Raw genomic sequence first — 26,785 nt, 5'->3', positions numbered from 1 at the left:
TTGAATTTTGAAGGTCATTTTGCTACGTTTGTCTAACTCGCAACACCTCGTTGGTCTAGAGGGTAGAGAGCCTCCAATATCGTCAATAGCGGCAAGTCGTGGACATCGTGGGTTGGCATTCACGTACATATGTATAGCGCATGACGGATAAGCCCACCCACCTGACATTTACAATTAGTCTGCATGTAGGATTGGGGTATCGATTGCTCAGCCCCGCACCCGGTACATGGATTCACTAGTCTACCTTGGTCTGCAGCAATTCGAACGTTAACTGTGCGCATGCAAATAGCCCCGAACGTCGGTTCCATGACCTCCATAGATCTCCTTGCGTTGGTACGACACTGACATACCAACGTCGTGCCTACATATGGCTATCGGAGGGCAGTATCGATCCCGGATCCGCAAGAAGTATTCTCCTTGAAATTGAGCATACATATGGATCACCCTCCTTCAGCAGTATTCTCTTCGTGTTGATCATGCTTGTCAATATTCCGTCTCAACTCCCTAGCATATCTACGAACCTCATACTGTGATCATCACCAACTCGCCTTGGCAAAGAATACGGTTGTCATGGTTGACTGCATCGTCATGAACAAATTCGGAAGACGCCCATTTGCCGAGAAGTAGAATGCACTGGACGCGCCGTTCAACGTTGACCACGACGAGCGCACGCTCTCGTCGTCACCATGCCTCCCCCTCGCAGCGCCGCTCCGTCCGAAACCCCTACACGATACTCGCGTACCACGACGCGTTCGACGGCGGCCGGTTCGTCGTCGAGTGGACTCGTGAAGCCGCGCTCCTACTCTTCTGCCTCGCTGTCCAGCAACATCAGCGGTGTCACAACCATCGTCCCCGATCGCAAGAGCACGAATGGATCGCCCAAAAATGCTGTTTCTAACGCGACACCGGCGCAAGCCCAACCCCCTAACATGGTGAGAAGGCTCAGCACCGTGAAGAGTATTGCGCGTAGGAGCTCGAACGCGACCCCTCCCACGTCCTTCCTTGACCCCAGCCTCTCTACCTCGAGTCTGACTTCCTCCTTGAGCAAATCTACCACGACACCGTCACGTCAAAATAGCGTGCCGATGCCCCGCCAGTCCTCCGCGCCGTCAGTCGCCGCGTCGCGTCGTAGCGTGCGTTCCTCCGCGATCTCTCTGTACACGTCCGAATCGGACACGCAGGTCAACGGCAAAATGGTCCCTGCTACCCCTCGCACGCGTGCCATGTCCACTCCCTTCACCGCTTCGCAGGCCAAAACCAAGTCTCCCGCGAAGTCGCCGGCGAGGTCCCCAGGCCCGAGCCCTCTCTCGCCGCCAGAGAACGCGAAGCCGGTCATGGCTGGTCCCAAGACGACGCCGTCGAAGGCTGCCACGACGACTCCCAAGACTACCCCATCGAGGCCTCAGCGGACGCCGACGAAGCCCTCTCCCAAGGTCACGCCCAGCAAGGCTAGCACGCCTGGCAGAACAGTCAGGAACGATGGCAGCCCAAGCAATCTCCGTAACCGGCAAGCCTCCGGGAGCATTGCGGAGTCCCCGTCGATCATGCTCACGTCGGAGGACGAGCCGTTCTGGGACGGAGATGACATGACGCTGGAGATGGTCACGGACGTGAACGACGGGGAGGTGGACGAGGACGTGAGTTCACTATCCGGGTCGTTCGCATGTTCATTACTCATTAGCGCGTAACGCTACAGATGCAAAGCGCGTTGGACGGTGTTCATGGACTCCACATGCGAAAGCTGCTGCATTACAAGCGACTGCTGGAACGTGCGCAAGCGTCCTCGGCTGCGCAGCTACACGCGTTGCAGGCTGAGGTGCGTATGCTGCGCGAGCGCGAGCGGCAACAGCAGCAGGGAGGTACGATGAGCTTGGACCCCGACGATGAAGGGTACTGTGTATGTGGTGGCAAGAAGAAGAAGGGCTACTGGAGCGGGTACCGGGGGAGCGAGGACGATGGAATCGGAGGAGAGGTCGACCTTGCAACCGTGCTCAAGGGCGACGGGAGTGGAGGCTTCAACGAGATCGAGGTGCGCAGGGTCGTGCGTGGGTTGAGTAGGGATGACCGCATGAGACTGTGAGTGCTCTCTCCTTCGTCGTCGAGATCTTGGCTCATGTCCATCCAGGATCTCAATCATTCTCGACTCGTGCATGCCAGGAGACATCCGGCTACAAATTCTGCTACTGGAGAAGTACGCCAAGTCTACGTTCGATATTGTCGGCAACCTCGCGCCCGATCTTGCGTTGAAGATCTTCAGGTTCCTCACTGTCAAGGAACTCCTCGCGGTCGAGCCAGTCTCCAAGAAGTGGCAGGAGGTCGTTCACCTCCCGGTGCTGTGGAGGTACCACTGCTTGCGGATCACCGCCATGGATCCGCTGCCGCTCAAGCCTCCAGCGAAGCCCGAGGGATGGTTCGTGTTCCAATCTTCAGTCTTCTAGTCGCTTGCTTATTGCTGACGTGATTGATTGTTCAGGGAACCGTTGTACCGCTCGCTGCACCACCGCGAATCCAACTTCCGCAATGGTCTCGCACAGAGCGTACGCTTCCTCAACGGCCACACCAATTATTGCACAACGCTCCTCTTGCGCGGTAAGATGCACTCTCTCTAGGTGCTTCATGCTGTCACTGATACTGAAAGACTTGTAGGGAAGCGGTTGATCAGTGGCTCATACGACGAGACGATCCGCTTCTGGGACATCGAGACGGGCGAGTTGAAGAAGTGTCTTCAGGTCAAGAAGCCTGTCAGCTGTGTCGATTTCCTCGCCGACGAAGGTACGTCTGAATACTCTTCCATCACCGTGTCGCATGACTCAGCGTCGTGAACGCCACAGAGGTCTTCGTCGTCGGCTTCCATGACGTTGGGTAAGCCGACATCCCTACCTTCGTCCATGCATACGCTGATAGATCTTTCAGCCGAGTCCACCTCTTCTCTTCTCTCACCTTCACGCCACTGCAGCAGCTCGCGGGTCATCTCAACGGTATCCGCGCGGTCGCGCTCTCATCCAAGAACTTGGTGTCCGCGGGCGCAGACAAAGCGCTTGTATGCTGGGATTGGCGCGCGGGCACGAAGATTGTACGGTTCGGCCAGCAGACGACTGTTAACATCGGCGTGCAGATCATCGGCTCCGGCGGCGGGCGCGGTGAGGACGAGGGCGAGCGTGTCGTCAGTGTTACCATCGACGGCATGGTCCGTGTGTTCTCGATCAGTAAGTGCTTTCGCACGTCGTCGAGGGAGACAATTCGCTGAAAGGCCTGTAGAACGGAGAGAGATGGTGTCGCAGTTCAAGCTGAGCGAGTTGGGCGGCGGAGACCCCGTCTTGAGCGCGAAGTTGATGCAGGTTGGCCGTGCTCCGGACAACATGCTCCAGTAAGTCGCGCTCGTCTTTGAGCGTGATCGCTTTGCTCACCACTCTGCAGATGGTTCGCTGCGAAGGGTACTCAGATGACTGTGAGTTGCATCGGCATCTGTTGAACGTTCGTGCCAAATTGACGCTTGCTGCAGTGCGCGACCAAGTCTGTTATTCTGCACCTGCAGTGGACGGAGGAAGAGGAGGCACCAGGCACAGCAGCTTCTCTTACCTCTGCCGATTCGACGAGACCCACAACACCACTCACCCCCAGCGCGCTCAGTCCCGGTCCTGCACCGCGCCTGCGCACCATCTCTTCCCTCTCTCGCTCTACCTCATCTCTCTCAACCCCGCAAAGGCGCGGCTCGTTGATTGCGTCCAAGAGCCCGACCGGTCTGGCCAGCAGCGTAGGCCCGAAGTCGCGGCTATCGCTGAACATCTCCACCGGCCCGATGACGCCTGTCTCCATGACTGGGTCCCCACGTACGGGCACGCCCATCTCGTCCATGAACCAGTCTCCGTTCGCCGTCCGCTTTGGGCGTGCGGCTGTTCTCACTGCCCCGCCGAAGCTCGTTGCCGTTGTCGATACGCCTGACGTCGCAGTTGGTGCGGTCGATCCGAGGAAGAGGCGCGTTGTCACTGCGACCCGGTTCAGTACTCGTGCTGGTGCCACCCGGACTGTAAGTGATTCCTCTACGGACGAGAAACCAATGCTGACAGGCGTTATCCACAGCTGTACATGTCGCAGCACCGCGACAAGGAGGAGATAGCCAAGGAGGCCGAGGACAGCGACAGCAGTGATGAGCAGAAGTCGGAGGGCCCGCGTACCCCCTCGCCTGGTGTTGACTTCGACACAGACATCCTGCCCGTCACTGGCGCGTGGGGCGCCCTTGCGAGTGCTGACAACGTCAGCGCGGTCGGTATCAAGGGTGTGCTTGGGGACTTGCCGAAGAAGTTCCAGGGCCTGGCGACTCCAGAGAAGAACCCGATGTCGATGCAGCTGAGCCACGAGGAGGTCGTTGTTGGTTGTGCTGATGGCACGATCTAGTACGTCCTCTTACTGCTGCTCTTCTGAGTTGTGTTTGCTGACGGATGTCGTAGTGTGATGAGCTTTGTTGGATATGATTACCAGAAGGAGCGGCAGCCGAGCAGCGAGTGGCAGTCCATCACGGAGGAGGAGCTGCCCACTGGCGGTGACGACGACTACTAATGACGAAAACAAGGAAGGACTCTGAGGATTTGGTTCATCGCGTTACTTCGTCCGTTTTCACCTTGCTATCCACAATCACATCAGCACTGTCACTGTTAGCTTTTTATTCTCCGGATTTATCGCTTCGCGGAAACATCAAACCGATACTGCTCGTTCTCGTTCTCATATCGTCATCGCCTCCTCGCAAGTCGTACCCATGCACCCTCCTTTGAATTACTTTTTACCTATGATGACCTGGAGCCATATCTTAGACACCCCCTTAGTCCGGAAACGTTAGCACCCATTCTAGAGCCTGCGGAACTACTTGCCTTAGCTTTCACGAATGCAAATGTTGGTTCCCATGTATGGAGTTGTGGCTGAGGTGGGCAATCTGCGTCCGGCTTCGCTGACTAGATCGGATGGACTCTTGTCAGTGCTGCCTCCTGGCGGGCCGTTATGTAGACGCGTCGCAGGTCGATCACCTGACCGCGACGACGGCCGCGTTCTCACGCTGGTTCAGGCTATGTTCCAGCCACACGACCGCCCCTTTCACTCACCCATCGTGCACTCTGCTTGCTAACCCTCTGCAGACAAAAGCGACGATCATGACGGTGTCACTTGACTTGAATGCATAATATGCAGGTCATGGTTGCGCAGGTACTACATGTATTGGGAAGTTTCAATTCCGGCCTATTTTGTTCCTAGGTTCACCGGGCAAGCCGCCGCAGGCGCAAGCATCGGAGAGGAGGAACGAGCAGAATGGCCAGCACAAGGAGGAACGAGCAGAATGGCCAGCACACTCTGTCTGTGGCAACAGAGTGTGCTGGACGAGCGAAGGCATGGTACGGCGGCGTGGTCTGTCCGGAGCTGGCGTTAGGGCCCGACGTGTCACCACCGGTGTTCGAAGGTGTCGCGATGTCGTCCAGGTTGCTCGTCGGCGGTGGTAGTATTCCTCTCCCAATCCACGCCATGCGCATGACTCGCAGCCATCATAAGTTGCAAATTCCTTGTCCCAAACACAGTAGGCTTCCATTTCCGACGTCAGCGGCAACAGGAGTGTGGGGAGGAAGTCGGGATACTTGGTCGGTTGCACGAGTAGTTAAGTGCCTCGTTCTGTGTTCCGACTCATATGCGTCTGCAGTATCTGTTCATGTTCCCTTGCGTCTCTCACAGCCTGCCCACCATCGCGAGCTGGACCCCTCTACGTTCCTGGGTTCGCCCTGCGTATACCTCGAGGAGTCCAAGGTCCCACCTCAACGCCGCACTGTATGTGTGATCGGAACATACCTGTCTTTGTCTGACAGATTTCCGGAATCAATAGTTCGCTCCGTTCATCGTCCTTGATATTACGTCGACATAACTGACGGGGAACTGATCAAGTGTCAAGTAGGAAGCTGGAACTCGGTCTCTACCGCCGCTAAGCAATGCTCTCATGACATCGTATCGGACTCGGCGATCAGGTTTCTCCGATGTGGTTTCGGAAACAGGTAAGGTGAAGGGAGGATTGGGGTGCCGTACGTGGTTGAGCCATTGAATACAGACTAGTGGTGCGTGTTTCATTTGGACTTGAATGCTACTTCCTGGGTCTGATTTTCTGCGCGTGACATTTCTAGGCAGGTAACAGTTTAACGGAGCTTGGTCTCGTACTCAGGACAGGAAAGGGTAGGCCAAAACTCGTTATATCCTCCACCTGTAGTGGAACTGTCTCAAATATCCGAGTATACAGTCACGTCCCTCAGTACACACAGAATCAGAATACGGTTTAGCCGCTACTTTAGACTGCATACCGCTTCCAGGGATGTCCGGCAAGAAGGGAACACTTGTCATGTCATCACCGTAGCCGGACCAGGAGGTGTCACTAACACCGGGTCAGCTGTGATGGAAAGGCAAAACTCACCTCCGCCGACCCAGACCCAGTGTTAACTCAATCGGTGGGACTGACCCTGGTCGAGGAAGCATATAAAGCCGACTCATTTCTTGTGGAAACATCAGCCTCCCAACGGCAACTTCACTGAGCTAGTATCGTCCTCTACGCCATGAAGCTCTCTCTCGCGATCACTCTCGCCACTACGTTGGCTTTCCAGGCGTTCGCTCTCCCTGCCTCGGAGGTCGAGGTAAGTGAGCACGGAGCTACTGCGTATGCCAGCCCAGCTGACGCCTTCACGGCAGAGTCGCGCGGCTCAGACTTGTGGTTATCCCACCGTGCCCCTCCTCCGTGGCTACAGTCCGAGTGCCGTGGACCACTTCTACACCACCAACGCCGGAGAGATGGAAAACGCGGTTGCCAGCCTTGGCTACAGCTCCGAAGGCGATGCTGCCCAGGTCCTCCCGTCGCAGGCTCCCAACACCGTCCCGCTCTACCGCATGTACTCTCCAGGTGCCACAGACCACTTCTACACGACCAACGCGGCGGAGAAGAACAACGCGATCTCGTCGTTGGGCTACGTGGATGAGGGCATCACGGCCTACGTCTACCCCAGCGGCCTGTGCGGCACGGTGCCTCTCTACCGGATGTACAGCCCCAAGGGGACCGACCACTTCTACACGACCAGTGCGGCACAGAGGAACAATGCGATCACGTCGTTGGGCTACGTGGACGAGGGCATCGCTGCCTATGTCAATCCCCAGTGATATGCCCCAGTGATATGCAGAACGGTACGAGTTAGTTTGCTTCCCAATGGTGTCTGCCTCGAAGAGTCCGGCTGACGCTGTTCCGAGTTGCTAGGTCCCGGCACGCATCATAGCCATGATGCCCGACCGCAGAATCGGAATGGGAGGGTTGGGATATGTACCAGCAGGATCGTACCGGTTTTGTTCAGGGATCTTCATACTCCACCCATACTTGTTCTCGACTTGAATGTTACCAAGTTGGTCTCAGAAGGCCGCGTTCTCACCCTGGTTCAAGTTCTACGGCACGATGATTGTGCCACTTCTACTCACTCGCCCATCGTGTAAGTACTTGTCTTCTGCGGTCAAAAGGCATTATGATTCCGGTGTTGTGATTCGCGCACTGCGAGACTTGAATGCACTACATACCAGTCCACGGCGTTCTGCCAGTGTCATAAGCTCCGGACTATCACCGTCCCGGGAATAGTCGTCGCGCAGGTACGTATGGAGCTCGAATTTGATTATCATAGACTCATAGCTGACTTTACCTCACGACTTAGAGTTGTGCGCACGAAGATTAATACTTACTGTCATGATGTTGCATCAGGAATCCGCTCAAGAACTGCCTGGGAGAGAAGATCTTAACAAGGTTATCGTCACTTCGCAAATCCCGCCAGTCAGCATTACGCCATGCGCCTCAACGTAACCTTCGCTCTCACCGCCCAAATATAACCGTCGCGTTGCCTCCTGTCCAGTTGCACGCACCTTGCCTCCGCCCCTCAAATTCTCACCGGAGTCGTCACGACGAGCACTCACGATGCCTTGGGACCTCATCAAGCTGAACGACGGTGAGCGATGATGCCATATTAATGTGCAGAAGTGTACGGCCACGCGAGCGGCTCCGATCCTGACAGGACGTCCCGGTGTGCACGTGCAGGTACGAGCATTCCCAGCGTTGCGTACGGGACGTGGACGCTCGGAAACGGGGACCAGACCGTCAACTACGTCGATGAGGCCATCTCCGTCGGCTTCGCGCACATTGGTGAGTAGGCGAGAGCTGGGGAGGCCAGCCTGCATCATGCCGGCTAGAGGGCCGATCCCGGAACTAGACTCACTGTTTGTACTGTGATGCAGACACGGCGCAGGGGTACCGGAACGAGGAGGAGGCGGGGAAGGCCATTCGCGAGAGTGGCCTCGCACGCAAAGACATCTACATCACGACCAAGTTTTCTGCCCGGGACGGCCTCTCCATCGAGGAGTCCATTCAGGGTAGCCTGAAGGATGTGAGTGATATTTGTCACTCCGCGGTACACTGTCCCTAACCGTTATTCTTCGCAATTGTAGTTGGGTGTGGAATATGTGGACCTGTACCTCATTCACAACCCCCGAATCGCTCAGCCGGACATCCCCACTGCTTGGGCGGCCATGGAAAAACTCAAGGCGCAAGGACTCGCGAAGAGCATCGGAGTGAGCAACTTCGAGATCCCCCACCTGGAGGTTCTCCTCAACTCCGCCAAAGTTCTTCCCGCTGCGAACCAGGAATGTCCCGCTCGTTCTCGTGTGGCATGGTCGCGTTCTAACCATGCACTGCGGATAGTAGATCCAGATCCATGCGTACAACTTCCACCAGCAGCTCCCTTTAATCGAGTTCGGCAACAAGCACGGGATCGTGGCCGAGGGCTATAGCCCGCTCATTCCTGTCACGCGCATGCCCGGCGGACCTGTTGACAAACCGCTGAACAAAATCTCGTCGCGCCTGAATGCCAAGCCTGAACAGGTGCTCCTCGCGTGGGCGAAGTCCAAGGGCATCGTCGTGGTCACTTCGAGCACGAAGAAGGAGCGCATGGAGGGCTACATCGCTGCTGGTGACTTGCGTGAGTTTTCCTTTTCCCTCGTGTGCATAGAACATAGCGAGTTCATTATTCATGGACAACTCCAACAGCTCTCACCGACGAGGATATCGCTGCTATTGATGCGGCGGGCAAACAGGGCGCACGACAGCAAACAGCTCGTGCGTTCCTCCGTCGTGCAGTGCTAGCTTGCGCAGTCGCCTCTGTCGCGCTGGGTTTGGCTGGTGCCCTGGGTATTGATATCTTGTGACCAGAGACGCATACAGCGCGTACCCAGGTTCGCATAGCTGCGAAGCAGACCGAGGCCCGGGACAGTTCAGGTATCTACCGATGTACGAATAGTGTACAACATTACCTTCGACGGCGTTTCACCGTCGCTGTGCTCCGACAGCGTCGATACTTAATTCGACTTCAACCATGCACATTGCACACCAGGTCAGGACGCCAGTTGATATGCCAACACCTTGAGAATAGGTCGAAAGGATTGCCGTGATGGTGGGCAAAGGCTCCCACGCTTGCTCTCTTCCGGATTCAACTCCTCTAGCATCTCAGTATCCCTACTTCTTCATCTAGGTCAGCAATACTCATCAAAGAAGTTCGAGATGACGACCCAGTCGGGCCGCTAGTCTGTACTTACCGGTATCGCCATGACCTACAGCAGTCCGTAGGATCGACCTCATGACATCTGATAGAGTAGCCCGAAGCTGGGACGGGTCCCCGCGGGCCAACGCTTCCACCCGTCTGTACTGCGGTCAACTCGCACACCCAGCGAGAGGACGAACCTTGCTCAGGATAGCTCGGCAGCGACACGAGGGCCCGTCTCCCGCCTCTAAAGACCAAGTGTTCACGTTCTCATCGCACCGTATCCTACTCCACCCCATCCACGACTGCAGTCCAGTACCTCACACGTACGCACCATACAACGCACACCCAAGCAACCATGGCCACCGCCCTCACCCACCCCCTCCTGCACGCCTTCCGCGCCGCCAAGCCCGCCTTCGGGATCTGGCTCACCCTCCCCGGCGCCTTCAACGCGCGCGCGGCCGCCTCCGCGTCCCCGCATCTCTCCTGGGTCGTCATCGACTGCGAGCACGGCATGACGTCGCTGCACACGGGGGCGGGAGAGCTCATCGCCGCGGTCGCAGGGCTCGGGCCCGACGCGCCCAGCGCGCTCGTGCGCATCCCCGCCACGGGCCCGTGTGCGGACGGCAGCGTGTCGTGGCAGATCAAGTACGTGCTCGACCAGGGCGCGAGGGGCGTCGTCGTCCCGATGGTGCGTGATTCGTCTTCGGAGAGCCGATGCGAGTTGCGATGTGTGATGTGGGAATGCATATGGACGAACAGCTGACGAGGAGGCCCGCAGGTGTCCACCCGCGCACAAGCAGCCAGCGTCGTCGCGGCGGCGCGCTTCCCCCCGCAGGGCATCCGCGGGTTCGGCAACCCGTTCACGCAGCTCGCGTGGGGCCCCGGGGTGTCTGCGGCGGACTACCTCGCGCGCGCGAACGAGTCTGTCCTCGTCCTCGTCCAGATCGAGACGCGCGAGGGCGTGGAGAACCTCGACGACATCCTCAGCGTCGACATCAGCAAAGGCGCGGAAATTGTGCAATGCCGGGCAGCGCCCGTTGGGCATTGCAACCCATAACGGGTAAGCCGAGCGCTGGCAGAGTGTAACGGTCATTGCAATGCATTGACGACCAAGGCGGCGCAATGTAGACCACAGGTGGACGAGGTAGTAGTCTAACGAGCCAATGCATGCACTATACGAGCCAGTAAAAGTATTGCAATGACATTGCATTGACCCCAAGCATAGCGTGATTAGTCCACGGCATAATAGCCCTCCTTGGGCATAATCATTCTCTTCTTCGTCTGCCTCGTCTGCGTGACCTCCATCGAAGCCGAGGGAGGGCCAAATGGCGGCGCCCACCTGGTTGCCACTCGACGCACCCGACGCGCCCGCGGAGTTTCAAACGTGTCTTGTTCACGGCCTCGGGCGGACAAAGCAAGACGGCCACTGCTACGTACTTAAACATGATGATGGCGCGATGGTAGCTCGCGTCGTCTCCATTCCACTCCCCCATCTCGCCTACGACGCCTAGCAGCTACTTGACTTTATTATTGCACAACCGCACGAAACCCCAGCCGTACATGCAGGACCCCAGCCCCAGAAGACTCAGACTCCCGCACAACCGTCGCAGCCTGTCGACTGGTTAGCACGCCACTCAGCAGACACCACGAGACTTCGACGAAGACACTATCACCACTGGTCCCTAGAGGGTTGCCAGTGCCCCCCACTCCGGGGTCCGCAGGGCGTAGATGGTCCTGGCCAGTTGTCTGAGTCGTAGGGAGCCCCGATCGCGCCTCCGAATGTGTCTTGCTCTCGCTGTCTCTCGCTGTCTCTCGCTTTCGCTCTGTCTCTGTCTCTCGCACTCTGTCTCTGTCTCTCGCGCTCGCGCTCTGTCTCTGTCTCTCGCGCTCGCGCTCTCTGTGTGCCTCTGTCTCTCGCGCTCGCGCTCTCTGTGTGCCTCTGTCTCTCGCGCTCTCTCTGTGTCTCTGTCTCTCGCGCTCTGTCTGTCTCGCGCTCTGTCTGTCTCTTGCGCTCTCCTCGCGCTCTCTGTTTCTCGCGCTCTCTGTTTCTCGCGCTCTCTGTTTCTCGCGCTCTGTCTCTCTCCGCGGCATTCAAAGCAAATTGACACACTTCAGCGACGGGTTGAGGTGCGTGATGAAGATTAGGTTCAGGGCGAGGACACCATCCAACCTTCACCGACGTCTTCTTAATTTACGCCATGTCTAGCCGTTTGGAATATGGTCTTTGAACCCCGTGTCCTTGTACTACTTACCGCTGTGAATGATCTATACTGCTCTCACTATTGGATGTGATGACTGATTTGTGACATTGAAATGGGCATCGGGACTCTCACTTGTGCTGCAATTCGACACCTTGTCGCCGCAATGCACACCTTACAAGGTGTGCTCTGGCATGCAAAAAGCCGATGTTCCGAGATATTGCATTGACAGTTAACACATTGCATCACAAGTTAACTACTGGCAATCCATTAGCCGTCCGTAGCAATGCCGGGCAATGCGAGACAGCCAAGGCAATGCCCGTTGGACATTACCATGGCAAGGTAAACATTGTCCGGCCATTACAATAAAATACCGCCGCCGCAGATGGAGGGACTTGGTGAGTGTTCGCGCCATGACCGGAAGACTGCAGCTGACGGGGGCATGCGCACAGACGGAGTGCTCATAGGGCCGTACGACCTCTCGCTGTCCCTTGGTTTTCCGCCGCCCTCGCCGGACCCGCACCCGGAGGTCGAAAAGACGATTCAGCAGATCCTCGCGTCCTCGCACGCGAAGAACAAGAAGTGGTGCGCTGTTCATTCTCATGGTATTGCGTTGCGGGCTCTCACTGAGATGTATGCCCATGCTGGTCTAGTGCGCTCTTCTGCACCTCTGGGGCCCAAGCTGCGAAACGCGCAAAGGAGGGCTTTGACATGGTACGCCAGCGGCATGTACTCGCGATGAATCGACAATGACTCTATGCTCTCTCTGCTGTGATGATACAGATCAATGTTACGACCGATAGCGGATCCATGGCTGAGGGACTTGCACGACACCTCTCAGAAGCAGTGGGCACGACAAACGACAAGCAGAGATTCGGGTACTGATATGTTCATGAGATGGCTCTGATTGTACCATCTAATCCAATGTGCACATCCATCAAGAATGACCTATGTATTATATACGTATTACCACGATCACAATATGCAAGACAACATCAGAAACATAGCGGGAGATGACGAGACATATACCGGAGGATAGACAATGCGACAACAGGTAATGAGAGCAGAGGTGGAGAGGTAGTGGTGTACCCTCGCAGGACGTAGGGTCAATTCCCTAGAAGTGAAGTGATATCCATGTACGAAGGTATATGCCGAGAGACGGGCGAGCGCATTATCTCGCCAGTATGAGATGAGTCTAGTCTAGGTAGCCACTAGTTGATGTTACTAGCAGCGGTCTATAGTCTATAGCGAACAAAGGACTGTATAATAGAACCCGGTCAGTATCGCCGACCATGACACCGCATAACATACGACTCACCAGGAAGCGTTCAGTCATATCGGTTGAATGCCTTCATTTCAGCGACGATAGCTCGACCCTCCTCTTCGCTGATCTTCTCCACCTTACGCGCTACCTCGAGGCTCGGCTCGTGGACGCGGAACCATGCCCGCTCTGCAGAGCTGGCACCCTTCACAGCAGATAAGTCGAGCGCGACGAACCGGAGAGAAGGTGCGCTCTGCGCTACGGCAAGAGCGAGAGCCGCAAGGTCCATTGGCTTGTCTGACGGGGCACTGGGGGTGTAGTTGTCGCTCTGGTACTTGGGAGCGAACGGTGATACGGTAGCGCGTGTCACCGTGAGTGAGACGCCATGCAAGGAGAGGTTGGAGATGTGTTGAAGACCTTGTGAGACATCATGCTATCGAACACGCACAACATATTGTCAGCAGCCAGACATATGGGAGGGGACATGCAGAACATACCATCATCCAATCGAATGCTTCCCGCAGACCCTCACAACGGTCTCCGGTCAATTCCAAAAACTTGATCCCAGGAGCGGTCGCGTGCAGCAATGCCCCAAGGTGCTCCGGAGACGACGGCACGCTGACCGCAGCGGACAAGACGACCGGACGCGTCTGGGCCAGGAACGTGTGCGCACACCAGATGGAATCCTCGTCTGCCACGATAGGGTTACGTAGGTCCACACGACGTACAGGGACTGACAGGGGAATGATTGGGAAACCAGCATCAAGCCGTTCAAGGTTCTTACGCCATGGACCGAGGGCCTCGGGTTTAGAGTCGGGTGCATCGAATGCCCACTCGGGCACACACGAGCCACCTCCAGCGACGAACTCGAGGTTGCGTATATGTGGGAACGCACGGGCAAGGGCAGGCAGTGGGGCGATGTCTCCTCCGAGAACGAGTGTGTGGATGGAGGGGCTGCTGCCTAGGCCGAAGTCGGGGAACGCGGCGAAGAGAGCGTCAGAGCCCCAGAGCGTGAGCTGCTGGAGGTCGTGCGCCTTCTCTAGCACCGACGAAAGGAGTGCAACGGCGGAGCTGTCGACGACACGCACCCCGTCCTTCCTCACACGCACAGCGTCGCGCATGACCTCCAAACTCCTCAGACCATTCAACCGTGCAGAGGGAGCGCCATGCCAGCGAGGCGCGGGCGCAAGGACAAAGTTGCAGAAGCTCTTGAGCTGCGAGACGGCGCTGTCTCCGGGCTTGTAGAAGATGCCGCCAAGTGAGACGTCCGAAATGAAACGGGGGAATGCCAAAACATATGCGGCGCGGGACGCGAGTGCCAGCTGAGCAGCGTCGCGTGTGGAGATAAGCGTAAGGATGTTGGAGAGGACGTCGTAATTGAGCGAAAGAAGTGTGTGCGGCATCGTGAAGGTCGAAGCGGAGAGAAGGCGACAGTGGGGCTCACAACGACACGGTGGATGGAGGAGGAGCAAGAGGAGCAGAAGGTGTGAGGGGAGTCAGATTTGCAAGCTCGCGAGTGGCTAATCAATAAATCAGGCCTGAGGCCATGCTGTTGAGCAATCACAGCGTCGAGGTTCCGTTGGCCCCCGCGGGGTTTCCCTCATCGGGCCTCCGAGGATTGCGGGGAAGGCACGTGCACGGGCGCTCCGTAAGTCTCCCCACATCCCGACTGCCCGACCTATACTCGCCCGTCGGTGCCCGTCATGAATGAACGTCCAGGTTGCTAGAGGCTGCTCTGGTCTCCGCTTGCTCCTCTTCGCTGTGGAAACCTGTGGTACAGGAGCCTCTTGCTCCTCCGATGCCGCCCGAGCCTGGGCGCCGTGTTGCTTCATGGCCTGAGACGCAGCATGCGCTGAGCAAGACGATGTGCTCACACGCGCCCGATAACTGTCCAGTCTTCCCCCGAACGGTCGTTAGCGAGCCTATCGGAGGGCGGTCGCTGGTGGTCGTCGCCTCGATACGTGAACGTGGTCGCCTTGACTGTGTCATATCGCAGGTGCACATCCTCGATGAAGACTCGATGGGCGTACGTCGATCCAGGCGATCCCGTAAAGTCGGAGCGACTCGGGAGAAGTCGATGCACGGAAACCGTGAGGAACAGGCATGCTTAGGAGGGCTTCCTGTCCAGAGCTCGGTGCAGGTACAGCCGTCGTATTTCTGGCAGGGAGCGGGCGGGAGACGGGAGAGCGATGGGGGGGAGGAGAACGTTGCTGGCCGGAATTCTTGTGAATATAAGGCTCGACTTGCTTCAGTCTATGCATCCGAGCAGGATCACGTCGCCCACGCACAACGGACAGCTGATCCCTGCGCATTGGCGTCGTGACCTCCACACCTTCACAGAAGTTGCCTTCTATGGAATCCACCTTGCCATACAAGGCAGGTCAATACAGCCCTCCATTTCACCTCTACACCGTACCCTTCACATCCGTGTCTACGAGGCTTTCAAATACTTCAGTCTTACGCAGTCTCATACCGTAGAGAAGATATCCGGTCATCAGGCAGACTGGACGTTGGCAGCTTCGCGTCGGGGTGATACACACCTCGTTTATGCAGTTGAACAAATATTTGACGGTCTATCATACAACAATCGGGCGCAATCCTCAAATGTGGTTCCCCATGTTTGTCGCTCATCGCTGGTTCCGGAACCACGCGACAAACGACACCACGTCCCGAGACCTTCGTGTTGAACTAAAGCAAAACGCTCGGCACATCCTCGCAGCAACCGAACTCCGAGACCCGTCTACCACCGCTCAAAGCGGCTCCTGCTTGAACTCGGGGCCGTACGAATGCGGCGCCGCCGCAAACGCGTAAGGCTGCGGCTGGCTGAACGCAGCCGCGGGCTGGGTGACGATCGTGATGTTCTGCGACTGGTTCTTCTCGCGGTCGCTGAAGCTCGCGTCCTCCTCCTCCCGCAGCTGGCCGACGTACTCGAACGCAATCACACAGCCATCTGCAAGCCGCAACTGTCAGCCATGCACACACACAAACTGGAGATGCGTGTACTCACAGATCTCGATGAGCCACCAAATAACGTAGACAACGACGACGATAATACGGCCGGTCTTGAAGCCCGCCGAACACGCCCAATGCTCCGCGTCAACGGTCCCCGGCGCCCCCTGGTCCGCCTGGGCCTGACACTTCTGGATCTGGTCATCGCCGTACCCGTGGAACAGCTGGTAGATGAAGTAGATGCCGCCGACGATGTCGAGCACCGTCACGCCCGTGAGCACCGAGGCGTAGATGGCCACCAGCGCGCGGACGCGCCCAATAGCGCCAATCAGACTGCATAACGCCACAGATATCGCAGTGTAAGTCGGGCTGGACAAATGAGGGAAGACAAGCTGGAAACGTACCCGAGGAGGGAGGTGACCACCGCGAAGGTCATCGTGGCAGCGACCGCCCAGAGGGCGATCTTGTCGCTCTGCGAGAGGTCCTTGAGCTGGCCATGTACTGCAAAATAGCAACACAGGCACAGAGAGAGAGATCCAGTTCAGCATCATATTCGGAACCGGATGGCGGATGGTGACCATCACTGGCCGCACAGCCGGAGAACAGTTGACACTGCAACACTCACAAAACTTATTGATTTGGAGCCAAGCGGCGACGGAGAAGAAGCCGCCAACGGCGATCCCGAGGATGCTCTCGCAGAACACCCCGAACCTGACGGGGAGGCAGCAGCAGAACTTGCGCGAGCGGACGTAGGGCATCGTGTCTTATAGCTGTAGCTGTAGCTGTTATCGTCTTCTGTTGTTTTTGGCTTGTAGTCGGGTGCGGCGTAGCACGAAGAATGTGAGAAGAAATGAAAAGCTGGAGCCGCAAGTGCGGGAGTCGAAGAACGAAGACCGGAAGGGAAGAAAGGTCGGGAGGTCGAAGGTCGAACGGAAACGTGAACGGGGAGGCGCAGCCCTAGAGAACCCCAACAGCTCCCCCGCATCTTATATACCAACGTCGTAAGGGACGCGGAGGCAGGGATGATGCACCGACGGCGGTTGCGATGCGAAAGATGGTCGCCTCAGATCCTGTATCATCATGCCACCATGGGAGGTACTGCATCTTCGCTCTATGTACTCTGCGGTCCTGGTAGCGGCAGAGTTCCCTGGGTGGTATTTGACAACCTTTCGCTAGGCGACAATGTTATGCGGAAGACCAACATGCCTTGCCATATGTGTGAGAGGAATGCGAGATCGCAGTACATTGTGCATGCTAGGAACCGTGCGATGTCAGGCATGTCATGGCGGAGGAGAGGAGATGGCAGTGCAGTGGCATCAACCCCGGGGCTTTGATCATTGGTCCGATGCGCTCAAAAACGGTGATGACGCCTTGCCGATCACCGTTTGTGTCGTGACAGGATTGCCATAGGCTGTACGCTAGTTAACACATCTGGGGGAGTTCGAGAGGGAAAGAGTGGGATGCCCGAAGACATAGAGAACGTGTGTAAACTGCTTCCTTGCTTCACACCACATATCGTGTGTATGTGGTGACCGGGTGCAGTAAGCAGCCCACTAACCTATAATCTGGTCACGTCCAACACACGTCTGCGGTCGTCATGAGCCCCAGTTGAAGGTCGGAGTAAAGTTCTGGGAGACATGATACCTAACTTTATAACGTGGTTCAAAGCTCAGTTTCTCAGTCACTTGGCATGATGTCTCCATTGAGAGAATTCTCATAAGTCTCCATGAGATCGTTGAATGACATGATTTCAAAAGTCCTGAGGGTGTCGTTGCGATGGAAGAGTAACCAAGGTCGACGACACACAAATAGTGAAATCGAACCTACAACATTCCACCCGGGCGCTTCTTGCTCTGGGAGTGGTCGGACATCGGCCCCTCTCCGAACCGCGAAGGCGGTTTCATGCCAACCAATTGTCTCTTTCTCCTCTTCCTCTTCCACCGCCAGCGATTGAGAATGGAGGAGCTCTACGATACTTGACTATACTTGCAAAGGGAGGCGGAGACAAAAAAAAGATCGAGTAGTAGTAGAATACATACACACCCAGGACTGTCTCCCGGGCGGCGGCGCGCTTCGACGACTATATATCCAAACTACGTCCCTTAAAAAAGCAACGATGGAAGTGCAAGTGCAAGGCAGAAGAAAGACCCGTGCAAAACGTGTAAGCGTAAGAGTAAAAAGATGCGTGTACAGTAATACTCCACGACGGTAGGGCGGGTGTCTACACTGCCGGGCACGTCCGCACCCCGCGCCCCGTCATAGAAAGGGAGGGAGATGCGTTCTGAGTCTACTGCCTGCCGACAAAGATAATGGTCCACAGCGACAAGGGCCCAACCGACGGCAAGAATAAAAAATGATGTAGATGTGGACGTGAATGTGGCGACGTGAATGTGCGACTCAGCGGGAACCACGGAACGCTATAGCCTAGGAAAGATGCAGTGGGGCGTGCACGGGAGAGAGGATAAAGGGGAGATTGCATGGTATGCGAGCGTGACGGTGCGCCGGAGGATCGTCCACATTAACTGATTAGAATAGCGATCAAGGAGGTATGGATATGATGTGTGGTGGTGCTTCAGAGAGAGCTCGAGAATGAACGTGAATTCAGAAAAGTCCCTGGGGCGAGCGAGGCGCAGCGTCACAGTCTCGCCCGAGTATGTGCATGGAATTCGGAGTGGTATGCGACGGGGTGTGTTGCGGAGGAGCGGATTGTGGAGGAGGTGAAGGAAGGGGGAGCAGAGCAACCATGACCAACAAGAAAGATCGGGAAGAAGGGAGGGAGGAGGTCATGGGGAGGCGGATAAGATGAAGAGGGCGGCGAGGGTAAAGGTGAGGGTGAGGGTGAGGTGAGTGGCGACAATCCCGCGCAGGTGTACGTGAGGGTCAGGGAGAAGGAGGGGATATACAGAAGACGGGAATGCTGCGGCTTCATGACAATGAGACGATACTGTTACTGTTACGTTACTGGCAAGGTCCATATGGTGAACGACGACACAAGAGAGTGAAGCTCAGAAGGAGTCCAACACGCCGCAGCACTAGCAGCCATCATACTAGCGAGGAGTGGCCCCAGGTCAGCATCGTCGTCAGCTCGGAGAACGAACAATAAGAGAGCTTACCGCAGAGTTTTTGGGCCATGAGTACCCCGCACCGGCTGGTACCGGTTGTGACCAATATGTCAGGTTAGGGTCTGAACGCAGTTTCAGGCAACGGGAGTCAGTCATGGCCACAGATAGAAAATTGAAGACAGAAAACGCACTTGAGTACGCTTCAGAATGATCCTCGATGTACTTCGCCGTAGGATAGTCCTTCGGATCACAGCCGATGTTCTGGTGACCAGACCTCTGGTAGACGCGGACGTAGTCGATCTGCATGATTGCAGGGAAGACCATTGTCGTCAGATCGATCGTCTGCCAGTTGTCTGTGCGTATGATACACAGTCAGTGCTACCACCCCAAAACCGTTGCAGGAGGATATACGACACGCACGAGAGATACCCAAGTTCAGGACAATCGACATGGGCTCTTCAGGGACGAGACGCTGACCGACTTGCGAGCCGTCGGTGTCCTGGTCGGGACCCATCGCGCTCGCACCCATGCGGACGCTCTGCTTGCCGTCGACCTGCCACGTGATGAAGCCCTCGCCACGGTTGTCGGGATTGGCCCAATACTCGAACCCGAGCGGGGTGAACACTGCACCTGAACCCTGGAACATGTTGTCGGGAAGATTTGTCAGAGCAGAAACGGCTTGCTGGCTGTTGATAGGGCGCTTAGCGTGACTCAAATCTGCGAGGCATACGGTAAACTTACATCGCAGAGCCCCTGTAGTCGTTCGCCCGGGTGATGCTTGGATCGTAGATATTCCACTCGTCCGTTGTCGCGTTGTTGAACAGATAGTCGTGCGTGAAGGGCGCGAACTGTGCTGATTGGGACACGACCTGGCCCACGCCACCGGTCTTGTTCCTCTCGGCCTCCAGAATATCGATCTCGGGTACACCACGGCCCTTCGAGACATCGGGACCAGGATGGTCCTCACCGGAGCACGTGCAAGAGCTGTAGAGTGATCGTCAGGATGTAGAAGCGTGACAGAAGGGAAGGCACGCACGATAGACGTTGGCCGGGAAGCCACGAAAGCTCGAAGTTATACTTTTCCTTCGATGCTTCTGAATCGAGAGCTGCTGCGGGACCTGAACGGTTGGCATAGGTCTGGTTGGGGAAGGTGCCGACGTCACAAGAGTCGTAGCTATTGGCCGTATGAGATGACTCGTGCAGTACAAGAGAAAGTAACCACTCACGAGTATGGCCATGTCCCATCGGTCGTGGCCCTGTAACCTGGCCTACCGAGATTACCCATTGTCCACGCGCCAGGCCACTGTGAAATTGTCAGCTCGACAGATGGAAACAACGACGCGCACACTCACGTAACCCTCTGTGTTCGAATCTGGGCCGGGGAGAGTCATGGAGACCTCGATGTAACCGCTGGTGAAGCAGAACTTGTTCCAGCTCTGCAGCATGCCGCTCTTGTACTGCAGCCCATGGTTCAAGGAGACGTCGTCTACAGACTCCATGACGATCTGCAGTGCACCGTTCTGGGTGTATACCTGGCTGGGATCATACCACTCCAGATCTGCTGTCGAGCCATACCAGAGGTCGGCAGCCTCCCAGAATGGGTCATCACCGGGGTAGAATGTCCGCCCGTCGACATTGAACTCGTCCGAGAACACAAGCTCGTACTGCTCTCCATCGAACCCTGTCCGTGTCTTGGCGCTTTCGGGAGTGTCGGGGTCGATGAGCTCCGGCATAGTGAAAGCTCTGAGGTTGATAGACGGCAGCTGTCAGGAACGGTCCAATCACTCACAGAAAACGCACTCACTCTCCTACGATTACCGTCGTTCCTGGATCCTGTCCGGTCGAGTTGATCTGAGTATTGGCAGTGATCGCCAGGTTCCGCGCTTCGTTCCTGAAGAAGTCGACGAGCGGGTAGCAGATGAAAAGGGTGAGGAGGGCGGCAATGAGTATGACGAGCACGCCAATGTTGAGGATGCCTCGCCATGACCAGTACGCGTGTCGGTCGTGTCCGTACTCTGGTCGGTGGAGAAAGTCGTCATCGTCGTCTGGAAGGTCTTTCTCTATCTCTGGGTCGTACGCATACGCGACAAGACCGCGACCCAGCGTGCCGGTCTGGCCTGTTGGAAACCTGGAATCGGAGGATATGGAGAAGACGGAATCTCCCGAAGAAGAGATGACAGAGTCGCGGTTATGGCTCGCGAGGGCCTTTGGGGGAGCAAGGTGGTCGCTATCGCCGTCATTCGCGAGGCGGTAGAGGACCATGGAGCCGCGGGCGCCGCCGAGGGAGCCATATTGCGAGGTCAGGGCCTGTGCGTCTTCGGATGCGATGCGATTGAAGTAGGTGCTCCCTCGGGAGGCTGGTCGCGAACGGGCGCCGACGGGGGAGTGGGGATTTAGAGGAGAAGAAACAAAGCCATTACTCAACGTGGATGAACGGGTTGTCTGGCCACCTCTCGGAAACGACTGCTCTCGTGCCTCCGGTGAAAGCAGGGGAGACTCGAAGGTGGACGTGCGGGGGGTGCGAGGAGGGTAGTCCTCTGGGGTGGATGCACCCGAGCGCTGTTGCTGGTGCTCGGGCGCATCAGAGGACGATGGCCAAGGGTCGGACATTGAGGAGGCGGGGGGCGACGGAAGAGTCGACGACGAGGGGAGCGTCGAGGACTGGATGAGGACGGGGTGGAAGGAATGAAGGTAGCGGTCCTGGACCTGGCGGTGGCAGCCTTTCCGAGCGAGGGATCGTTTCCCGCCGTGGGACTTGGCTCTTCCTGGCGCCCAGCGGCGTCCATCCCCGCGCCGTCTCGCCCTCCTCCTCCTGCCCCGGTTTCTCCGCTTTGCGCCAGGAAAATGGCATGCGGCCAGCAATCGCAGCGCCTTAACCCAATTATCCAATTCCTATACTGAACGCTCGCCGCGCGGCGAGGAGAGAGCCATCCTGGGCAAGACGCCTGCCGCCGGACACGGGAAGGCCAGCCACAGCATAATGCCGCATCTCTTGGTCTCGTTCGCACCCACCTCGCACCCCGGATCGTATGCATCCAGGCAACGCACGAGCACTCCCCCAGATGCAGCCATGGCTTCGAGGACCATGTGTTCCGTGCGAGAACGGCCGAACTTGCACAAGCCTGGCCCACTAGACGCCCCTTGCCTTGTGCTCGCGAGCTCGGACTCGTTCCTTCGCAAGATAAGCTCCAGACTTGTCCAGCCATCACACGCAGTGTCGCGCCCGCCAGCTGCACGTCTTTCTCTGCCCTCTGCGCACCGGGCGTGCCGCGTTGGCAGTACACCAGCATTTCCCTCCGGTATCCCTCCAGCGCGCATCAACCTGACACACCTTCTGAGGCTCTCGTCATGGTGGTTGACTCCGGTGAGTGCGTGCCGCCCCCGACTCTCCGTGCCGCTCTGATGCCGCCACAGAGTCTTAGCTATGCAACTCGCTGCCGAGGTACATCCATGGCAGACTTGCGTGCGACCATCAAGGATCTCATTGGCCTTGGGACCCGAGCAGATCCCATACTTGTCCCCGTTTCTCCTCCCCGTCCTCCGGTCTTTCGAAACATTGAACAAGGCGGCGACTGGCACTTGCCTCTATGCCGACCCCTGGACCGCATTGCTGCGTTCTTGGAAACCTACTCACGCCACACCGTACTAATACACGCTGGCTTCATAGCTTCAAACGAGATACGCTTCACCGGCTCATCTCTACGCATCCGGTTCCACAAGCAATGGCGTCACCACAAACGCGCACGCTCAAGACGCACCGTAACTTCCACACCAGCGTTACCATCTTATCGCTCTCCCGCAAAGCCCAACGACCGCAAGAAGGGATCTGGGAACAGAAGCCACTGCACCTCGCCTTCCCTCCGAGTCTCCAGCAACCATCTCGGTATTATTGCATGCAACTGGTTCGCGTTCCCATTCACAGGCCGCCGGTGCCCCACGGCTCACCCGCGCTCTCCCCCTAGGCTCCGATCGTACAGGCGGCAGAGCTCGCATCGCGCCGGTACCGCGCTCATCATGCATGTCGTTTATCGGCTGCGTCTCTGTCAGCGCATACAAGGGCCCTCAAAACACTGGCCTTTGCAGCATAGCTGCCTCATACAAGTACGAGACGACAACATGATTTCTCGCTTGTAAATCCGAGGTTTCTCACCAACCATCAAGCCAAGCACACGGTAAGCAGTTCAGTCTCAGGAGTCATCCTGGGCGCGGGCACACGCTGACTGCTTCCCGACATAGGCGTGCCACGACTGGCTGGAGCCAACCCCTGTAGGATACGGATCAGCCCGCCTTCCAGTTAAGTTGTGTGTTGTACGAGACGCTGTCATGCCAGACCATGCACGTCGACATCCTGTCCTTGTGTCCTGGTGCGCTGATATTGCTTCGCTGTTCACAGACTCTCGACGACACTGAAGCATGCATGGGTCCATGTCTCACTATCAGATAGATACCAGTGGCGACAGGACGATAACAGGGGATGGAACATGCACCCACTGCTTCCAAGCTTCCGGAAGCGAAGTCATCAAAGTCATCAACTATGTCGACGTCAGCGCCAAGAAGTGTATGTGTAAATGTCTTCTTCAAGCGTCCATCGGGCCTGGCGCCTGGAACCCAGTATCATTTCTGTCTACATCCAATCCACGCCAGGAGACAACACGTCGCCCAAACGTCGACAGGGACGACTTGTCGATGCTAGCTCGACTCCGCGCCGCTTGTATCGCCTCAGTGCCGCCTTCTAGTCGATCCTTACCCGCCTCCTTGACCCCTTATTGTGGCATCGACAACCCAATGCGGCTGCCTTTCCTATCTGGATTATCCGGCTCGCCACGCCCGACTCCAAGCATTTAGCTCCTGCAGCCTTGGTCGCGGATGCCCGGCCTCGTCCATCGTTCCCAATGACCATCATCCCCGCCGGCTTCGTAACGGTGCCGCATGTCGCATCAATGGGGTTTCACCGGTCGCGGCGAGGCACGCCCGTTCCGCCAGGAGAAGTAATCAGCGACTCTTCCTCTATCGCCGCCGCCTGCTCACAATACCAGACCATGCCATCATGCAATCAACCAGTCATTGTGCCTGGGGAAGACTCCGACCGGTTGCTTGGTGGTGCGACAGTGAGTCGACACCGAACTACGTCATCACTCAAGGACTTACTCACCAGTACGGACCTCAAGGCCTCGAGGTTTCAACACACCGGAAGGTTCGAGTCAAGTTGTAATGCTGTTCTGGCCCCTGACGGCAAATCTTGGCGCGCCATCCTCGAGCCAATGGCCATGGCAGGGAGATCGGTCCGTTCGTTACGGCACTGGTGCATTCGCATCGTTTCCGGTAGGCTCGGAGGTGCTGCTAGAAAGACCGGCGACGGCGACCAGGCCCTTGTAGCTTGAGCACGCGTTATTGCGTCACTGTGCACCGCCGTACACGCGAGTCCCGATCCAGTCCCCTTGTCTTTGTGTACGTACACCTACTGTCGAGGTTCGGGAATACGATGTGCTTTACATTGACAACCAGCTGCGTGCGGGTGCGAAACTTGGACACGACGCTATCCCTATACACATGTACAGTGCGGTACGTGAGACGACGGACACAGTATGTACTGCTACGTACGGCATACATTGGGCAAGAAGACTTGGTGAACGGGAGGAGATGAAGGGCGGCATAGGGAGAGGGAAGTCGTACACGCGCCGGAACAGAAGGACGCGGCGGCGATTCGTGAGACCAGTGCGTCGCACAGGGCGTACGCACGGTAAGATTGAGGTTGAGCCTCAGGTGGTTTGTGTAGTCATATGGTACGGTACGTATAGCTAGGTAGGTATTGTTTGAATAGAATCGATGAAGTTTGAAGTTGTAACCACGAGTGGGAGCAACGCAACCCATGATAGACGTAATTCGAGACGAGACTTTGCGGGGGAGACAATGGAGGATGATTAGTGATACAAGTAATGTTTGCAGCAATGGAGAGATGGCAAAGGTCATAAATAAACCGAGGGCCGTTCGAGCTTCGTTTGGAATACCCCGCGTCCTGGTGATCAGGATGGCGAAGATGAATGGGTCGTTAAGCCACCTACAAAGTGAGGCAGTGGCGAAGATGGGAATGGGGACCGGCATAGAAAGATAACGGTGCCCCGAGGCGGGGAAGTGGCAGGCATAAAGAAGTGAAGTCGTACGAAACGGGCCACGGATACAAATCAATAAAAGTAAGCGTTGAAGAGAAGAGAGCGATTAGGACACGGGGTAGTGTAGTAATGTGGGCGGTTCACAAAACGACAGACATGGGCATGAGAGAGAAATTGTTGACGGGGATGGGGAAAGCCAGAATGGAGCACGAAAATCGAACCAACCAATTTCGTGGAGTGCATACGCGCATTAGACCGTGGACTTCGTTGCATTTCATCTTCGATCATCGATCATTGGGGACGTGCGGTCGACGACGACCACGTTACTGCGATGCGAGAGCCCATGCGCATACTAGGCCTTCGACGGGGGGACCGCGGCCGCCTTCAGCCCCTCAAGTCGTTCCTCCAAGCCCTTGCCTAGGCCTTCGCGTTCCCACTCGCCGCCGACGTCATCTGCTACACCTGCCACTCCATCGCGCTCGAGGACGAACGTTGGCGCACCATGGACGCTGCCTCCGCTTGAGCTCGCTGCGTATTGAGCCTGCGGGACGCCCATCACGCTAGGAATGTGTGGCGGCGGCTCAGAAACAATGGCAGCGGACGTGAGCGTCGACAAGGGGATTGCCGACGAGGGTGTAGAGGACAACAGATCCATGTATGATATGAAGGAGAGCCGTTTTGTGACGTTCTTGGGTGAAGGGGGAAGTGATGGGAACGGAGCGGGGATGGTGATTGACGTCAGCTGCTGGGGCTGCTGGGGAAGCGAGTGCAAAGGGTGCTCGGTGTGCGTGGCGGTTGTAGGCGACGATGAGTTCGAATTTGAATCAAACTCGGAAGGAGGGGCACTCTCAGAAGCAGAATAGTAGGCAGATGTGGGTGTAGGCGTCACCGTCGAAGAAGGGACGAGAGCATATGCGGAAGGGACGAGAGGGGCAAGGGGAACAGGACTTGTCTGCACTGTAGGGCGAGTCGGAGGAGATCCCTGGACAGGCTTCGGAGGAGAACCAGGCAGGGAATTGCTAAAGAGCAGACTCCGCCTGTTCCCTGACGGACTGGGACTCCGACTACTCAGTCGCGATATGGGACTGGTGAATCCGCTCTGATATCCGGGCTCGACTGGTGCAGGGGTTACTATCGATATTGCGTCGAGGTCGTCTTCGTCTGGTCCGGTTGAGGTCAAGACAGCTGCCGCACTATCCAGCACAGAGGGCACTGCGCGTTCTAGCTCTTCGGTGAACTTGGCACGGGGCATATGGTGGGGGTCAGCAGAGAGCGGAATGGGTGATGCGATGGGCTCGATGTCGCGTTCAAAGATCGCGGAAGATGATGAATGGCTGTGGTGGACAGGCGTGAGCAGATTACGGTTGAGACCCTCAACATACACGAAACGTACACTGATGTGGGAGATGAGGGGATCGATGCCGGAGAGCGTGAGCCCAGACGATGTGTACGGAGGAGTTGCGAATTGCGGTTTGATAGCTTGCGCTCGCGCGACGGGCTGGCGGCGAGGTTGGTCGCGGACGTGATGTGTCGTAGCTCGGCCGGCGAGGGCGTTCCGTTCATGACAGATGTGTCTGTGCGGGGAAGTGAGGAGGAGGTGGTGGTGGTGGTGGTGGTGGTGAGGAAT

General features: G+C 56.9%; 10 protein-coding genes across 10 annotated transcripts; 5 read left to right on the top strand and 5 right to left on the bottom strand.

The window, feature by feature from the left end:
• Positions 1-686: 686 nt before the first annotated feature.
• On the top strand, positions 687-4,908 carry L226DRAFT_550735 (uncharacterized protein; the record flags this gene model as incomplete). The annotated part of the gene is made up of 14 exons (XM_067682771.1): positions 687-932; positions 957-1,108; positions 1,133-1,637; positions 1,697-2,076; positions 2,126-2,410; positions 2,474-2,589; positions 2,647-2,772; positions 2,832-2,862; positions 2,914-3,206; positions 3,259-3,367; positions 3,418-3,448; positions 3,503-4,027; positions 4,081-4,394; positions 4,449-4,908. The coding sequence occupies 14 exons, from the start codon at positions 687-689 to the stop codon at positions 4,555-4,557; spliced, it is 3,222 nt and encodes a 1,073-aa protein (XP_067539781.1). The 3' UTR covers positions 4,558-4,908.
• A 1,553-nt stretch (positions 4,909-6,461) lies between these two features.
• Positions 6,462-7,394, top strand: L226DRAFT_531037 (uncharacterized protein). The gene is made up of 3 exons (XM_067679994.1): positions 6,462-6,650; positions 6,706-7,191; positions 7,262-7,394. Exons 1-2 carry the CDS (start codon positions 6,573-6,575, stop codon positions 7,165-7,167), a joined length of 540 nt encoding a protein of 179 aa, XP_067539780.1. The 5' UTR covers positions 6,462-6,572; the 3' UTR covers positions 7,168-7,191; positions 7,262-7,394.
• Positions 7,395-7,849: 455 nt separating this feature from the next.
• On the top strand, positions 7,850-9,426 carry L226DRAFT_550733 (Aldo/keto reductase). Its single transcript, XM_067682770.1, has 6 exons — positions 7,850-7,991; positions 8,081-8,185; positions 8,278-8,426; positions 8,488-8,682; positions 8,744-9,017; positions 9,086-9,426. The coding sequence occupies exons 1-6, from the start codon at positions 7,961-7,963 to the stop codon at positions 9,241-9,243; spliced, it is 912 nt and encodes a 303-aa protein (XP_067539779.1). The 5' UTR covers positions 7,850-7,960; the 3' UTR covers positions 9,244-9,426.
• Positions 9,427-9,637: 211 nt separating this feature from the next.
• On the top strand, positions 9,638-12,661 carry L226DRAFT_550732 (Phosphoenolpyruvate/pyruvate domain-containing protein; the record flags this gene model as incomplete). Its single annotated transcript, XM_067682769.1, has 5 exons — positions 9,638-10,266; positions 10,357-10,566; positions 12,201-12,361; positions 12,430-12,490; positions 12,560-12,661. The coding sequence occupies exons 1-5, from the start codon at positions 9,934-9,936 to the stop codon at positions 12,659-12,661; spliced, it is 867 nt and encodes a 288-aa protein (XP_067539778.1). The 5' UTR covers positions 9,638-9,933.
• Positions 12,662-13,104: 443 nt separating this feature from the next.
• On the bottom strand, positions 13,105-14,440 carry L226DRAFT_455888 (uncharacterized protein; the record flags this gene model as incomplete). The annotated part of the gene is made up of 2 exons (XM_067675263.1): positions 13,105-13,470; positions 13,535-14,440. 2 exons carry the CDS (start codon positions 14,438-14,440, stop codon positions 13,105-13,107), a joined length of 1,272 nt encoding a protein of 423 aa, XP_067539777.1.
• A 1,347-nt stretch (positions 14,441-15,787) lies between these two features.
• L226DRAFT_567368 (uncharacterized protein) lies at positions 15,788-16,744 on the bottom strand (the record flags this gene model as incomplete). The annotated part of the gene is made up of 4 exons (XM_067684020.1): positions 15,788-15,987; positions 16,045-16,319; positions 16,391-16,487; positions 16,612-16,744. 4 exons carry the CDS (start codon positions 16,742-16,744, stop codon positions 15,788-15,790), a joined length of 705 nt encoding a protein of 234 aa, XP_067539776.1.
• Positions 16,745-19,018: 2,274 nt separating this feature from the next.
• Positions 19,019-21,658, bottom strand: L226DRAFT_567367 (beta-glucan synthesis-associated; the record flags this gene model as incomplete). The annotated part of the gene is made up of 9 exons (XM_067684019.1): positions 19,019-19,033; positions 19,100-19,170; positions 19,240-19,401; positions 19,469-19,734; positions 19,790-20,032; positions 20,085-20,222; positions 20,275-20,351; positions 20,401-20,791; positions 20,853-21,658. The coding sequence occupies 9 exons, from the start codon at positions 21,656-21,658 to the stop codon at positions 19,019-19,021; spliced, it is 2,169 nt and encodes a 722-aa protein (XP_067539775.1).
• A 229-nt stretch (positions 21,659-21,887) lies between these two features.
• Positions 21,888-23,389, top strand: L226DRAFT_243910 (uncharacterized protein). The gene is made up of 4 exons (XM_067673198.1): positions 21,888-22,412; positions 22,463-22,950; positions 23,011-23,220; positions 23,285-23,389. The coding sequence occupies exons 1-3, from the start codon at positions 22,029-22,031 to the stop codon at positions 23,180-23,182; spliced, it is 1,044 nt and encodes a 347-aa protein (XP_067539774.1). The 5' UTR covers positions 21,888-22,028; the 3' UTR covers positions 23,183-23,220; positions 23,285-23,389.
• A 775-nt stretch (positions 23,390-24,164) lies between these two features.
• L226DRAFT_243885 (uncharacterized protein) lies at positions 24,165-25,330 on the bottom strand. The gene has a single exon (XM_067673197.1). The coding sequence runs from the start codon at positions 25,148-25,150 to the stop codon at positions 24,437-24,439; it is 714 nt and encodes a 237-aa protein (XP_067539773.1). The 5' UTR covers positions 25,151-25,330; the 3' UTR covers positions 24,165-24,436.
• A 180-nt stretch (positions 25,331-25,510) lies between these two features.
• L226DRAFT_455516 (uncharacterized protein) lies at positions 25,511-26,721 on the bottom strand (the record flags this gene model as incomplete). Its single annotated transcript, XM_067675244.1, has 2 exons — positions 25,511-26,492; positions 26,552-26,721. 2 exons carry the CDS (start codon positions 26,719-26,721, stop codon positions 25,511-25,513), a joined length of 1,152 nt encoding a protein of 383 aa, XP_067539772.1.
• Positions 26,722-26,785: the final 64 nt, after the last annotated feature.

The sequence above is a fragment of the Lentinus tigrinus genome (assembly GCF_003813185.1).
Source record: "Lentinus tigrinus ALCF2SS1-7 unplaced genomic scaffold L226scaffold_4, whole genome shotgun sequence".
In the NCBI taxonomy this organism is placed as follows: Eukaryota; Fungi; Basidiomycota; class Agaricomycetes; order Polyporales; family Polyporaceae; genus Lentinus; species Lentinus tigrinus.
Note: the sequence above shows the minus strand (reverse complement) of the source record. Positions and strands in the feature narration are given on the sequence as shown.

Excerpts from the sequence above, each read along its gene's own strand:
- L226DRAFT_531037 (XM_067679994.1), top strand. The coding sequence starts at position 6,573 with ATGAAGCTCTCTCTCGCGATCACTCTCGCCACTACGTTGGCTTTCCAG. Across the intron at positions 6,651-6,705 it reads TCCCTGCCTCGGAGGTCGAG|AGTCGCGCGGCTCAGACTTG; the intron begins GTAAGTGAGCAC and ends CCTTCACGGCAG.
- L226DRAFT_550733 (XM_067682770.1), top strand. The coding sequence starts at position 7,961 with ATGCCTTGGGACCTCATCAAGCTGAACGACG. Across the intron at positions 8,186-8,277 it reads CGTCGGCTTCGCGCACATTG|ACACGGCGCAGGGGTACCGG; the intron begins GTGAGTAGGCGA and ends ACTGTGATGCAG. Across the intron at positions 8,683-8,743 it reads TTCTTCCCGCTGCGAACCAG|ATCCAGATCCATGCGTACAA; the intron begins GAATGTCCCGCT and ends TGCGGATAGTAG.
- L226DRAFT_243910 (XM_067673198.1), top strand. The coding sequence starts at position 22,029 with ATGCCGCATCTCTTGGTCTCGTTCGCACCCACCTCGCACCCCGGATCG. Across the intron at positions 22,413-22,462 it reads CGTCATGGTGGTTGACTCCG|AGTCTTAGCTATGCAACTCG; the intron begins GTGAGTGCGTGC and ends ATGCCGCCACAG. Across the intron at positions 22,951-23,010 it reads GGTATTATTGCATGCAACTG|GCTCCGATCGTACAGGCGGC; the intron begins GTTCGCGTTCCC and ends CTCTCCCCCTAG.
- L226DRAFT_243885 (XM_067673197.1), bottom strand. The coding sequence starts at position 25,150 with ATGCCGGTCCCCATTCCCATCTTCGCCACTGCCTCACTTTGTAGGTGG.